A 15253-nucleotide genomic window follows, 5' to 3' on the forward strand; every position below is an offset into this window, starting at 1 on the left:
TATTTGGAGGGAAACTCAATGATCTGGAAAAAGAAAGTCAATATTGTTGTTGTTTTGCTCTGTTGTCGCTTTGGGATGTTTTACACGCTGGTACCATCACATTCTCCATCATTATTACATCGATGCAGACAATAAAACCCAATATTACCTCCCGGTGTCCCCAAGGTACTACTGCTGTACTGCCCGTTTTAATGAAGCTCCAATGCAACATCACCACAGTAACGTTCAGGCGTAACACTCCGTCATCTCCACTGCATGGTGCTGTTGCACTGCTTTCACACACGCTGGGCCGAGAATATACATCTGGAAGACAAATAGAAGGCTAATGCAGATGCTTCCTTAAAGATGAACTAAATGGTACAAAAAATATTCCTGTCTCGTGTAAGAAAATGCTGATCAGCTGAGGTGGCTCGGGCATCTTTTTCGGATGCCTCCTGGATGCTTCCCTATGGAGGTGTTCTGGGCGCGTCCCACCGGGAGGAGGCCTTGGGAAAGACCCAGGACACGCTGGAGGGATGATGTCTCTCGACTGGCCTGTGAGTGCCTAGGGGTCCCTCCGGAAGAGCTGGAGGAGGTGTGTGTGGATCGGGAAGTCTGGGCGGCTTTGCTAAGGCTGCTGCCTCCGTGACCCGACTCCGGATAAAGCGGAAGAAAAGGATGGATGGATGGATGGATGGATGGATGGATGGATGGATGGATGACCAGGCCCCTGTGAATCCTGATATTGCATCAAGATGACAAAAGGAATAAGTGTTTCGTTGTTGAGGCACAGGTGGCAGGAGCTTCAGTCGCTAAGACTCCTCGACTGGCTGTCTTAACAGGAAGAGTGATCAAAGTTAAAACTTGCATTTAGATCTATGGCAACAACGTCAGTCAGCTGGGTCAGAAATCATGGTCGACACCAACATTTGAATTGTTTGCTATGGCCTTTACGGTCACCAGATGTCAACCGCGGCCTCCCTCACCATCATCATAACACCAACGGAGTTAATATCTTTTGTAAGAATGGTGTTCATCCTTTCAGGAGAGTTCAGAGAATTGGAAGAATCCTTTCATTAGTCACCCATCTGTTTGCTGCTACTTCAGTAGTCTACCAACCACTGTGATGCCTGTGTACATGGGCTGTGTCCGAAATCACCCCTATGCCCTACATAGTGCATTATAGGGTGTTAGCCATGTTGTAGTGCTGTCCGAATGTTAAGTTGTTAATGTTATACTCTATATAGTGCACTCAAAATATCCCACAATGCACCGAGAATAGTGTACAGTTGATGGTCAATACCCGAGCAACATGGACCATCATGCATTGCACGACAGGAAATGTTAACGAGAGCACGGAAACTTGTCAGTAAAATGTATTCTCCTTTATGTTTTGTTGAATTTGATTTTACCTGTTTCTTAGCAACGCAATTAAACTGTGAATTTGTTTGCACTACGCTGCTACCTACGGTACAAACAGCTAGCGAGCGACGTAATTAGTAGCTCGAGTAGTGTCCGAAATGTTACTTTGCCGATGTGTGCCCCACATAGTTCACTATATAGTGGTTCCTAGATAGTTAGTAGGGACTGAGTGGATGATTTCGGACACGGCAATGGAGAGTTTCTGTGCTTCCTCATTTTTTCTATTAATACAGAAATGGCAGCTGCAAGGTGGAGAGGTGGTTAGCACCATCACCTCGCAGCTAGAAGATCCTCGGTCCCGGCTAGGGCACCCAAAATCTTTCTGTATGGAGTTTGCATGTTCTCCCCATCAGCTGGGATAGACTCCAGCCCCCCAGCGACCCCAGTGAGGATTACGTGGTGTTTAGATGATGGATGGATGGATGCAGAAATGGAAGAATTTTTTATAACTCTCTAAAATCCCAGAAAACACAAAGCTCCAGAAAGTATGATAAACAAAACACCGCACTGGCCCTTTAATACTCCCAGGATAGGTGTCGCATCGATAGGTGTTGAAGTGCAGTCAAGCTAACCGTTAGCAGGCCCGAAGCGCTTTTCAAAATAAAAGTTAAAATATTCAAACAGCTAAACTGCCAGCCAGTATAGTGGACATGATCACGCTGTGTGCTTTATGTCGCAACTGTGCAATTTTTTATATGTTAAAACAGGAATTATATTGTGTGGGTTGTGTGTCATTGAAACACCCAAAGGAGTTTATTTTTGGCATTTCCCGGAAGTCGTGTGTGTTTCATGTGTTTCCCTTGACGGCGTCTCTGAGCGCTACAAGACGCCAGACGACAACAAGAAGCACACGAGACATCACAGACAGCGGGAGGCTCGGTTCGTTGCGTTTAAAGGTACGTGGACGGGTTTTCACGCGGCTTCACGGGCAGGTGTGACGCGTTGGACTGAGAGCGGTGGTGCGCGTCTTCTTCTTCTTCTTTTTCTTCTTCTCTCTCTTTTTTTGTTTTTGTTTCCTACGAGCTGTTTGTTGTCAGACGAGCAGCTACACCGGAGCTGCCTTGACAAAGGTGCGTGCGTGCGTGCGTGTGCGCGCGTGGTGATGTCTGCGTGTTTAAATAAGCGCGCGCTGGCTGCACGAGCTCGTAGCTTCTTGCTTATTTGTGTGGTTGCGTTAAGGTTGTGTTTCTTTGTGGCGCACGCTTTTGTGTGTGTGTGTGTGTGTGTGTGCGTGCGTGTGCGTGTGTGTGTGTGGCTTTGTTACGTTTGACCCCCGAGACTAATTATAAAAAGACCCCTCTGCGCGTGCTTGTGCGCGTGCCCGTGTCGTATACAGCCTTTCTGTGTGACGTCCACGATGCACAAGTTAAGAAAAATAAAAAAATCCAACTCATTGAAAGCGGAAATTGATCTTATTATATAATTTGTTGGTGTGTTTTTGATGAGGACATTTTTGTCACTAAGGTCCTGACTCTGTCCCTTTTTTAATTAAAATAAATAAATAAATAAAATACTTGCACTGCACAAGAATAGGCATCAGAATCAATGCTTGCTAATCATTAAAATATCCCAGACTATAGTAATCTAATAGATTCTCCGTTTAATACTTCGGACATGAAAAATATTAATTTTTAAAAATGTTTTTGTGTTAAAAACAAACACAATTATGTAAATGAACTGGTCTTCAAGCGGTTAAAAGCCTGAAAATTTATGCAAATTTGGTTACGATCAGGTCTGATGATGGTTAAAAAAAAATCCAACTCAGTGAAAGTTAAACATATTGAAACCAACATTTTTATGGCTGTTTGTTTTATACTAGGACATATCTGCCTTTGGGTGTGAGTTTTTGGTTAGTTTTTTAAAATTTTAAATAATAAAACAGACACTACATAAAACAATATTGCATCAGAATCAGTTTTCTTGCTAATCAGTGACATATCCCAGATAGTGGTCATCAAAAAACAACTCCACGTAGCTCTTATTGTGTGGACAATTATTAATATTTGTGGGTTTTTTTTGTATTTTTAAATAAACGCAGTGGCATTCAGTAAACAACTTGACATTTAAATCACAAAAATCCTGGAAATGACTGAATATTTGGTAGTTATGATCACGACTCATGTTGATTATTAAAGTCTAAGGAAGTGAAAGATGCCATTAAAGTGTCGTCATTTACTGCAAATTATCATTATTTGTTTCATATTTGTTTATTTTTAATCTGACAATGCACAAAAATTGCACCAAATTCAATGCTGTTGCTGCTTTTTTTTTCATATAAGCAACCAGATATTTCAAAATAATAGCGTCATTATGTAAGTAAACTGGTCTTCAGTGGGTTACAACCCTGAAAAGTTGTGAATATTTGGTCATGATCAGGACTGATGTTGGTTTTCTGTTGTTACGGTTGTGGATGTGAGTTTGTTGTTGTTGTTTTTAATGCGACGCTGCAACAGCAAAGAGTTTCTAAAACTCACAGCCACAAGCAGAAGAAATAACGTGATCACACGCTCAAACACATCCTGCATTTCAATTTGTCGATTCAAGGATTCAAGGCCTTTATTGGTCACTAACACAGTCATACACACTGAAATGTGTTTTGCACCGAAACAATAAGAAGAACAAAGAATAAAATTAATTTAAAATACAATAGTAGATCGAAAGAAAAGAGCAAAATAAATCAATCAAAGTGTCAAATAGTGCAAAAAAGAGAAAATAATATATACATAAATGTATACAAGGTGATTTGGGGCGTCTCCCTTTAAAGTGCTATGAACATTGGGGCCTTAAGAACATTGAATTCAAGCAAATTAATTCATAAATCATTCAAAGAAATTCCGTTCATTCAGTCCTGAACTGGGCGTTAAAATGAAGCCGGCGTGTTTTTGCACGAGCACATCTTAGGTAACAACGTTCGCTTCTTTACATATTGGTGCAGCCGAGCAGATGGGTGCCGGTGGGAGGCGGTGGGAGGCGGTGGCGGCGGCGGGGGGAGGAGGGGCGGTGATGGATGGGTGGGGCGTGTATAAATAAGGGTGTAATGGCTGGGAGGATGTCAGGAGCTGGAGACGGGGAGGGAGGTCATTACAGCCAGCGAAAGCACAAAGAGAGAGAGAGAGAGTGAGAGGTGGAGGGGGGTTGAGGAGTACGTAGAAGAAGGGTGAAAACGGTGAGGAGGAGGGATGGAGGTAGATGAGGAGGAGGAGGAGGAGGAGGAGGGATGGAGGTAGATGAGGAGGAGGAGGGGAGCAGATGGGCCGCACAGCGTTTTGAGAGCAGTGATTAGTGTGTATGCTGGTTTTTTTGTGGTTCGGTGAATAGTAGGTGAGCAACGTGTGCTTTGTTCAACTCTCCATTAACCACCGGAACAAAAAGCGAACATGCTTTACGTCAAATCAAAGTGAAAATAGTTGCGGTATGAACACATATATGTAACGCTAAGTACATGAACACAGCTGTAAAGTGCCTCGGTGCTTTATACCTTCAGCACTCGCACAAATACGAGGTGTGTCAGTAAAAAGTTCCACGACTGGTGTCACAAACGATATATTTCAAACTACAAACTACCAGTTTTCCCCTTCAGACCATCAGTCAGCACGTCTACAAAGAGATCCGTTTGCTTCGTTCAGAAGAGGCGAGAGTTGTGGCAGGACGAGTCGTGGCTGCTTCACCATGACAACAACATCCTGAGCATCCCACAGTTCCTGGCTGAGAAGAACATCTCCGTGCTACTCACCCCACCTGGCTCTGTGGGATTTGTTTCCTCTTCCCCAAGCTCAAGGAGGTCATCAAGGGGACCCGTTTAGAAGACGTGGACGACATCAAGATGGCTGTGACGACGGAGCTGAGGAGGATGGCGGTGTGAAGAGAAGGCTGGGGAAGTGGATTAGACTCCAGGGGGATTACTTCGAAGGGGAAAACTTGTAGTTTGGATTTGAAATCTATCTTTTGTGACACCAGTCCTGGAACTTTTCTGACACCTCGTACACTTGATGGACTCACAGCTTACGATATGATTGTTGCTTAAAATATGTTGCACTATATAAATCATTACACTCAGCGGTATTTTAAAACATTAAACTAAAGTCAAGGCAGGAGTGTGTTTGTAATAAATAAGCAGCCACAGTTTGTTTCGATGACATCCTCCGTCCAGCTTCACGAGGTCGACACCTGGAGCTTCTCCATCATAGTATTCGGAGATCAAGTTTGATATCCTGATTCCAGCACAGCGAACGAATAGTCAGCTATCCGGATCCAGCCCTAATGTAGAATATAAATGTGCTTAAAAACACACTTATGCAGTTAGGTGTGGACAAATTTTTTTCTAAAAACGAGGTGGTGTGTACGTTAGTTTTTTCTAGACGGAGGGGGCAGGATATTCAGTTTTACAGAAACCCTGCTAGATGTGGACAAGGCCTCACAACGGGCAAGAAATCCTACCAGGTAGCTTTTAGCTCGGCTCACTTGGTAGCTGAAAAGGAAAAAACCCTGCAAAGCTGGTTAACGTATTGCCAACAGTGTGCAAAGCTGCCATCAAGGCAAACTAATTTGAAGAATCTAAAGTAGGAAGATATTTTAAAAGAAATCTTAATCTGTTGTGGGTTGTGGAGGCGCTACCTTATCATTTGTCCTTCTAGTTTAGCACAAATGCTTTAAACTCTTGAGAATTCTTATCAATGAAAAAAAGACACTTTGGTTGTTTGAGAACACATTTAACCTAGAGGGATGTTCTGCTGGATTCTGTTAAGGTATCACTATCTCAGAACAGTCGTCTTAGTGGCAAAAGCAACTGTTGTGCAGCTTTAGTGTCAAAAATACAACGTTTGGATTTTGAGATATTTATCACTAATCTGTGCTGAACCGCCGATTCATAGAAGAAAGAAGTCACACTAGCCCCACATGGATTCTCCTCAGGATCAGCATCTTCTCGTGTTTCTTCTCATCACATTTTCTGCCACCAAATTGCATAAAATCTGCACAACAGATCGATAGCAGGACGAATCCCGCGTTTCCGACATGGTTGGCGTTTTGCATGCGGCGGCCTCTCCGTCCTCGTCTCCCGTTTCACACACGTTTCGGTCCTCGCAGCGATTCGTTTAACGTCATCTGCTCTTCCACTCTCCGCTGCTCTTGCCTGAGGTGTTGTGTAATGCGTACTCTAGCATGAGCGGCAGCCTGTGTGTAAGTGTGTGTGAAATCTGACGGAGGACAGGTTTCCATGGCAGCCATGAGCTGTAACAGCAGCTTCTCATAGCAACAAGCTAAGATAGATAGATAGATAGATAGATAGATAGATAGATAGATATTGTTAAAGGGGGTGTGCGCCTCTTTGTTCGTCCCCCTCTTTCCCCAAATTGCCATTGTATTGTGCGTGTTGTCATGGTGATGTATAGATTAGTCACACCCATAAGCTCCTCCTTGTTCCCCTTCTCGCTTTCCCTCCACTCTTTACTTTTTTTTTTTTTTTTTATCCGTACCAACCTCTCTCTTCCTCTTTAGCTACGGACGCTCAATTCCAGAACAATCGACGGAGCTCCGCCCCCTCCCTCGCGTGACATCACCGCTCGCTGTGTGCGTCTGCTGTGCTGTGTTATGGCGGGGAAAAGGAGTGCATAAAGTCACTGGGGGGGGAAAGAAAAAAAAGCACGCACTCGTTCACCGCTGCAGTTTCAGCCACACATGCTGCAGATTTACGGCTCAAAATGAAGCAACTAAAAATCAGTCATTACTGGAGGAGGTCGGCTGGAGGTGGTTGGTTGATCTCGGACACCGGGATGATGGGTTTAGCTGACAGGTGCTCTACATAAGACGCTCGACCCTCGTAATGCTCCAGTGCAGCTGTAACAAGCAAGAGGAATAGATCAGCGTGCATGCAAAAAGTGGATTTTATTTCTTGCCAAGTGTATGAGGGGAAACCTGATACCATATCGAGGCCATATCGTACCGTGTCATACCGGTGTAATGCTAGGGGACGATATGGCATTGAAATATCGCGATAAAATTTGAGTGGAAATGTGCAGTGCCGTTGTTTCCATCCGGTCTCATGCACATGGAGCGAGAGGCATGGGGGCGACCGAGGAGGACGGTGAATGCACTGCATCGACCGACACAGTTGGGATGGACCCAAATATCGGAATATTTGGTCGTTGTGGTGGAGTCCGGATAGCAATTTTGAGGTCCGAATATTCGCCCTCCACCACCTGACTCTGGAAACAGAACTGTGACCGCTAACCTAAACTAGCATTAGCAGCCAGGAACTGCCTGTGCGTCCCGCCCACTTCCACCCCGTCGGTCCGGATATTCACCCGCTGCTATATGTTGTATTTTTATCTTTTACGTTGCACCTTACTCTATATGTATTACTGCACCAACCCATCAGAACAAATGCCTCGTATTGGGTAAACTATACCTGGCAATAAATCTGATTCTGACTCTGATGTGGAGACCATGATGTTTAGCTACCTACGTTGGCTGGCGCTTCGTTTTTTTACTGTACAGTTACGACACTGGCATCCCCTGCTTTCGGCATGAACACCTGCCTTTACAGGAAGTGTTCCAGCGAAACAGTAAAATGCGTAGGCGGCTGTTGGCTAAAACGTTTGTGTGATCCGCTGTGAACGTTTTTTTTTCTGGCAAAACTGCACTAGTTTAAAGTCAACAGGATGAAAGTTTCACCTTTTCCAGCAGCTAAAACTCCACTCACATTTTTGTTTGTTGGCCATTTTCTCCTCCCTTGTTTACTCTCCTTTATGTCTCTCTCAGATTCACTGAAGCTCTACCATGCCTGTGGCCTCCACCAGGACAGAACCTGGTGAGACCAGACACGACGCCGCACATCACCATTTTCCTGTTTTCTATGTTTTCTTTTATCCACAGCTTTCCCTCGACATCCAGTTTAAACAAAAACGGGCAAAAGCAAGGACAGGAGTACAAGGATGTTTGATTTATGTAACAGTACCGTCTGGCTGGATTTCTGCTGCTTTCGTATTAACAGCTGTAGATGTAGCTCTTTGAAAATCAGTGATGGAGATCCGAAGCATCTGTTTGACTTTACTGCACTTTTTGCTCTTTCAAACACATCTGGCTACACGGTGCACGACGTGATCCGGGGGTTGATTAGTTACTGAAAACCTCCAGCTTCAACTATATACTATACGGTAAAATGTATTCATTTCCTTCCATTAAAGAAAAGGCAAAATTCACAATAGTCACTGAAATAATTAGAAACTGAAAAAAGTAATAATAAATAAAAATTTGCTAAATTATAATTTAGTGAAATAAGACATTGGTTTTGGATTGTGGTAAAAAGAATAATTGAAAAAAAAACAAAAACAAAACTGTCCTGGACAAATTAGAGCACTTTGCTGATGGGCAGTCATGATAATAATAATAATAATAATAATAATAATAACAATAGTAATAAACTTTATTTATAGAGCACTTTTCAAAACACATGCTACAAAGTGCTTTTCAATAAAATTAACTTAAAGTTTAAATAAAAAGCACAGAAAAATAGAAAGCATACAAAACAGAACAAGAAGCTATAAAACTTTAATAAAATGAAGAAAGGCATTTCGATAAAAATGTGTTTTAAGGAGCCACTTAAACGAGAGCACAGAATCGGCCGACCTGATTTCCTCGGGCGGGTCATTCCAGAGCTTCGGCGTCCGGACTGAAAATGCTTTGTCCCCCTTTGTTTTCAGCTGCTGGGCCTCTGGGACAGTTATAAAAATCAATCCTAAAACGTACTGGAAGCCAATGTAGAAGAGCTAAAACAGGCCTGATGTGCTCACGTTGCCTCTTCCTGGTTAATTAAATTTGTATGTATTAATACTTTCGTCAATTTATTTCAGCTGTTTTTTCCCTTCTTTAATGGGAGGGTAGGAATACATTTGAAGACGACTGTATATGCTAGAATTGTTGCGTCACCGTGCATGCAGCCCGTTGCGCTCGCTTAAGCAATTCCCCCTTCAATGATCAATGATTCTGATTCTTTTTGTCTTCATAAAGGTAAATTATTTTACCGCCTCCCTTTAGAATTTACTCTGGAAATATCTTTTGATCCCAATAAAGAGTCCCCCTACAACAATCAGCTACATCACAGCACAAGTTAAACCAAAGACTTTTCTTTTTTTATTTGCCAGGCCTTCATTTAAAGCAACCTTTTAACCACAGCCAGCAGCTCTTAGTCTCATCTGTCACTGTCTCGTTTTCCATGTTTCTGCTGCTAAATCTTGCCCTTCCTTCTGCTGTCTATGTGTGTCACCACAGTGCCCCAGGTGTTGGACGCAATGAGCGACAGCACCACCAGCACCACCACTGCCAATGACCTGGACCTCATCTACCTCAAAGGCATCATGGAGAGCCCTCTGGTACGCACACACTCACATGTACTTTTTTAAATACACGAAAAGCTGCTTGTGTGACTCATTGTGACTCAGTTCGTCCAACTCAAGTCCTCTAAATCCACCCCCCTCCTCTGTCGCTTCAGGTGTGCCCCAGGGCTCTGTCCTGGGGCCCCTCCTCTTCATCATCTACCTTCTTCCCCTCTGCAATATCTTCTGTAAATTTGACATTCACTTCGACTGTTACGCTGATGACACCCAGCTCTACCTCACCACTGAACCTTCGTCCACTCTTCCGCCCACCTCCCTCACTGACTGCATCTCTGAAACAAAAACCTGGTTCACCCTAAATTTCCTTAAATTAAACAGCAGCAAAACTGAGGTTCTCCTGATTGGCACCACATCCACTTTATTCAAAACCAGCAGCTTTTCTCTCACAATTGACAATTCCACCGTCTCACCTTCCCCCCAATTCAAATCACAACTCAAAGCTCATCTGTTTAGGACCGCCTACTCCACCTGAAGCCTGTTGTTCTGTCTGTTTAATTTAATGACTTGACTTATTTTAGTGTTGTTTCTTTTAATCGATTTGTCTCATGTATGTACGTTGTCCTTGAGTGCCAAGAAAGGCACCTCTAAATAAAATGTATTGTTGTTATCATTCATACTTGTTAAGCCAAATCTCTAACGTGCTGCGTTAGGAGCAAGAGGAGAGCCTGAAGGAGCCGCGACTGTCGCCGGTGAGGGAGAACAACGTGGAGCTCCTGCAGGAGATCCTCAGAGACCTGGACCCGTTCACACATCAGTCCGACACCGCCGCTGAGCTTTCCCGCATACTCACACAGCCTCACTTCCAGGTGCGGAGCCACAATTTGCCACCTCAGAACAATTTATCCCACCGTGCAATGTCTTAGAATCACAGTGATTTGTCAAAGCGGCACAAATAATGCTGCGTATCCGATATGTTTCGTGTCTCAGTCCCTGCTGGAGACTCACGATTCAGTGGCGTCCCAGGCCTGTGACAGCGCGCCGCCCAGCCCGTGCGACTTTGTGGATCATGAACCAGATGACAGCCACACACACAACCTGCAGCTGCCACCGGACGCAATCCGCATGGTGGGAATACGCAAAGTGGCCGGAGAGCATCTGGTGGGTCACATCGAAACGGCGGAGGTCGTTCCAGGACCGTTTGTTGTCCCAGCACCGTTTGGCTTTACTCGCTAATCCTGATTTTATTATCTTCTGTGTTTCAGGGTGTGACATTCAAGGTGGACGGTGGAGAGCTGGTGATAGCCCGCATCCTCCACGGTGGGATGATCGACCAGCAAGGACTGCTGCACGTCGGAGATATCATCAAAGAGGTAGGAGCTTCCATTAGCATGAAATGAGCTAACGTCTGCTGTCGTCTGGCTCCGTCCAAAGGTTGTAAAAGCGAGCGAGCGGCACCTCTAAAGTGCACTTAGGTTGTTTAATCCACAATAAAACCTTGTCTGCGAGGTTACCAAGCGACCAGCGGAGACTCCTGGGAGTCGGTGCATCTGGACCAGACGTAGTTCAGCAGAAAACCCTCCCTAAAAGTGTTATTTTTAGCATTAGCAAGGCAGCTATTCTTGCTGCACTTGCAGACAAAATAAGGCCAGCTGTTTTCCCATGATTCAAGCTTTAATGCTAAGCTACGCTAACCGTCTGCTGGCTAAAGGTTTACATACAGTGTGTAAAATACAGATATGTGAAGGGTATCGATTTTTTATTTAACATTTGACTAGAAAATGAACAAACACTTCCTGGTTTTAGCTGCCAGCTGTTATGAGAGAAGATCAATAATGTGTCTCACCATTTTAACACCAGTGCATATCATATATTTGTTGTTGTTGTGGTTATTGTTGTCATTACCGTAATTTCCGGACTATTGAGCGCACCTGAATATAAGCCGCACCATTCATCATTCATCATTTTTTAAGCCACAGTGTTCAAAGTGTGTGAAAAAAGTAGCTGCTTATAGTCCGGAATTTACGGTATTTACTTTTCATATACTTTAGAATTGAATGAGTGTCTCAACTCTGTTCCCAGTCAACTACGTGAAGCACTTTGTCTTTTGAAGTCCATTTAAAAGTTTATTATTTATTCCTCTGATATATGAATTTCTGTTTTGTCCGCCGCGTCGGCAGGTGAACGGCCGAGAGGTGGGCCGGGACCCCAGGGTGCTGCAGGAGGAGCTGCAGGCAGCCAGTGGGAGTGTTGTTCTGAAGATACTGCCCAGCTACCACGAAGCCATTCCACCAAGACAGGTGACGCGCAGAAACCCAACAGACGCTGCACTTTGGTTTAAGATCTCGAACTCGTTATTTATAGCAGCGGTTCTCAAACTTTTTGAGCAACGACCTCCAAGATAACACAAGTTTGTGTTCGTGACCCCCCCAGTTTGAATTCTTAATATATCATGAGTCATAACTTTGTTGTTCATGCATTGATGCGTTAAAAATTAATGTGTTATTTCGACAGATTAATCTCTTTACATTAGCACGTTAATTTTCTTTTAAACGAATGAATGAATTGAATTTATTTCGGACAAATGAAAGGGAAAAAAAACATAAAAACAAAAGAAAATAGCAAAAAATAGCAAAAAAGAACAATAATATCGCATAATCAAACAATAATATTAACAAGTTTGATGAAGGAGTGGGAACAAGTAAACACTTTTAATTTTGACAGCCCTAATACAAATGTATTTGATAAATGTAGGCTTTATCTATCTATCTATCTATCTATCTATCTATCTATCTATCTATCTATCTATCTATCTATCTATCTATCTATCTATCTATCTATCTATCTATTTCAATGATCTGGCGACCCCCTTAAATTGTCTTGGGACCTTCATGGGGGTCCCGACCCCCAGTTTGAGAACCACTGATTTCGAAATATTTTTTTTTGTTTTTTAACAAATTATCCTTTTTTAAAATGTCTTATTGTTTATGCACAAAATTTCACTGCACATACTGTACGCGCATGTGACAAAATAAAAACTCTTAAATCTTGAATACAAGGTCACGCCTCCCGTCTTGCGGTTGTTTTTGTACGTTTGACATTCTGTGAGTTTAACATGCGTCCGTGTGCACTCCTCCAGGTGTTTTTCAAGTGTCACTATGACTACGACCCGGCCAATGACAACCTGATTCCCTGTAAGGAGGCGGGGTTACGGTTCGAGACGGGAGACATCCTGCAGATCGTCAACCAGGACGACGTCAACTGGTGGCAGGTAACAGAAACAGCACGTGGATGCATTTCTGTGATGCTTTGCTGATTATACAGAACAAAAACTAACTTCAGTGAATAAAACGTGCGCTTACATGGACTTGAGTATCCCGGAAATGATCAGGTTTTTGCATGTAAGCGTAATATCACTGATTCCTGCTGCACCCTGTTTTCAGCCTATGAACACAGACTATGTGGATGGCTTCCTCTTGGCTTGTGACCTTAATGAAAGCTTTGGTCACCACACTGCTAGAGAACATGCACTGATAGTTTCTTACTTTGCTTCTGTGAACTCCAAATTTGTTAGAAACCAAGCAACCTCCACCACTCTCATCAGCAAAGGAACTCTTTCTTTTGGCCTCATAAATGGTTGAAGTGTGTCACCAGTTGAAAGAAGCTCCTGACTCCTCATCTCCTCAGGCAGGACGTTCCAAAGTCGAGGGGCCATAAGTAACCAGGATGCTCGTATTTATTGTGTATACATTGACATAAATGACCAGATTTCTTTCAAACCCAAGATAAGCCTCATAATCAGGATACTGGTGTTCATGTAAACTCAATCAGTGTTTGTTAGAAATCTTTACATTTTGTGTGTGCATGTGTTGCACAGGCCCGTCATGTGGAGGGCGGGAGCGCTGGGCTGATCCCCAGTCAGATGCTGGAGGAGAAACGAAAAGCCTTCGTCAAGAGAGACGTGGAGCTGGCACCTGCAGGTAAACAACGAGGATTCACTTCGCTGCCATCTAGTGGTGACGTGGCAGGTCTGCAAATACATCCAAAGCAGGGGTCTCAAACTCAGCTTACCCAGGGGCCGCTGGAGGTAGAGTCTGGGTGAGGCTGAGAAAAGGGTTTCCAGAAAAAATAGAACTGATCCAATCTTCTCAATCTTTATTAATAACAATTCTGAACATGAAAGGTTCTTCAGAACATGGGCTTCTCCTACCTACACTTCCTCTTACACAGCCGAGCCACATTTGGCTTGAGGGAGGAAAGAATTGAGACCCTCAGTGTGGCTTGAAGATGCTCATCAGTAAGTTTGGAGCTGCACTTTGACTTATTAGAGTTCATGGTGGAGAAGAGCTTTTCATGTTTCAAGTGACCAACGTTGCTAATTGGTGTTGCTGTCATGAGCCTGAGCTATGGTAGCCCACAAGTGGGTAAAAAAACATAAAACACCCAGGGCAACAACTCGTGAGCAGGCCTGTTAAACTTTGATGTCAAGTAGGGGGCCACAAAATATCGAGTTTGAGACCCCTGATCTAAATGTTGAGGCGGTAGCGTAAGAAACAACGATCAGGTTTTGAACACCAAATGTTGCTCGGCAGTGAGTGTGACGTTAAACCTGCAATATGATGACGGCAGAATCTGTAGGTTTAAAATAAACATGAAAGTATCTCAAGGTAATCACCAAACTTAGTATTGAGAGACTAAAAATTTGCATAATTTTCAAACTTTTTCACACATTTGCTTTCTTTATTCCGAGCCACAATGCCCTGTAGCTGTCCTGATCCAGGAATAGTTTGGCACCTAAAGCTGTGATTTGTCATTTTAACAGTTTTTGTTGTTGTTGTTTTTTCAAGAAACACCTAAATAAGTGTTAGAGCAAATGGTTAGCTCAGCTGGATTTGGCAGAGGAAGCTCTGCTCTGTAAAGGGAGCTCTTTGCACAGCGCAGATGCATCTCTTGTAGAAACTGGTCCAACTGAGTTCCCTCTGATGAGCAACAAGCACACAAACAGGAAGGCTGGGATGGAAGGGAAGATTGCTTGTAAGCTGGTTGTTGAACAGCTGAAGAATGAGTCGGCGATTGTGAAGCGTGAATGTGGTGCCAATAAGCGAACTCCAGGCTTCTGCCTACACTAACGCTCCGCTAACGTGACAGGAAATCTCTGTACCGGTGTTGGAGGGAAGAAGAAGAAGAAGATGATGTATGTGACCACCAAAAATGCAGGTAACTACAACATTCCTTACTTCTTCTTTTTCCAACAATTCTTGGGGTTTTTTTCCCGTTACTTTCACACCTGCTTCCTCTTGATGCTATCTATGAATGCCTCCTCTCTCTTAGAGTTTGACAGACATGAGATACTGCTGTACGAGGAGGTGGCCAAGGTCCCGCCTTTCAAGAGGAAAACTCTGATTCTGATCGGTGCCCAGGGCGTGGGGCGGCGGAGACTAAAAACCAAGCTTCTCCTGAGGGATCCACAGCTCTTTGGCACCACCATTCCATGTACAATCATCTGATATTTTAAATTTTTT

At 43.6% G+C, this 15253-nt stretch overlaps 1 protein-coding gene across 2 annotated transcripts in view; it reads left to right on the forward strand.

The window, feature by feature from the left end:
• Window positions 1–2239: 2239 nt before the first annotated feature.
• The window catches only part of mpp2a (MAGUK p55 scaffold protein 2a), an 18417-nt gene continuing 5403 nt past the window's right edge, over window positions 2240–15253 (forward strand). Inside the window, exons 1-11 of one of the 2 annotated variants that reach the window (XM_008291195.1) lie at window positions 2240–2297; window positions 8161–8209; window positions 9670–9770; window positions 10445–10600; window positions 10722–10892; window positions 10997–11104; window positions 11912–12031; window positions 12871–13002; window positions 13609–13711; window positions 14880–14948; window positions 15063–15224. In XM_008291195.1, the coding sequence (XP_008289417.1) occupies window positions 8179–8209; window positions 9670–9770; window positions 10445–10600; window positions 10722–10892; window positions 10997–11104; window positions 11912–12031; window positions 12871–13002; window positions 13609–13711; window positions 14880–14948; window positions 15063–15224 (1153 nt within the window). In that variant the 5' untranslated portion in view covers window positions 2240–2297; window positions 8161–8178. Of the gene's footprint in view, window positions 2298–8160; window positions 8210–9669; window positions 9789–10444; window positions 10601–10721; window positions 10893–10996; window positions 11105–11911; window positions 12032–12870; window positions 13003–13608; window positions 13712–14879; window positions 14949–15062; window positions 15225–15253 lie in introns of those variants that run through there. The other variant, XM_008291196.1, reaches the window with a different exon arrangement.

Source organism: Stegastes partitus, unplaced genomic scaffold (genome assembly GCF_000690725.1).
Source record: "Stegastes partitus isolate 25-593 unplaced genomic scaffold, Stegastes_partitus-1.0.2 Scaffold725, whole genome shotgun sequence".
Classification (NCBI taxonomy): Eukaryota; Metazoa; Chordata; class Actinopteri; family Pomacentridae; genus Stegastes; species Stegastes partitus.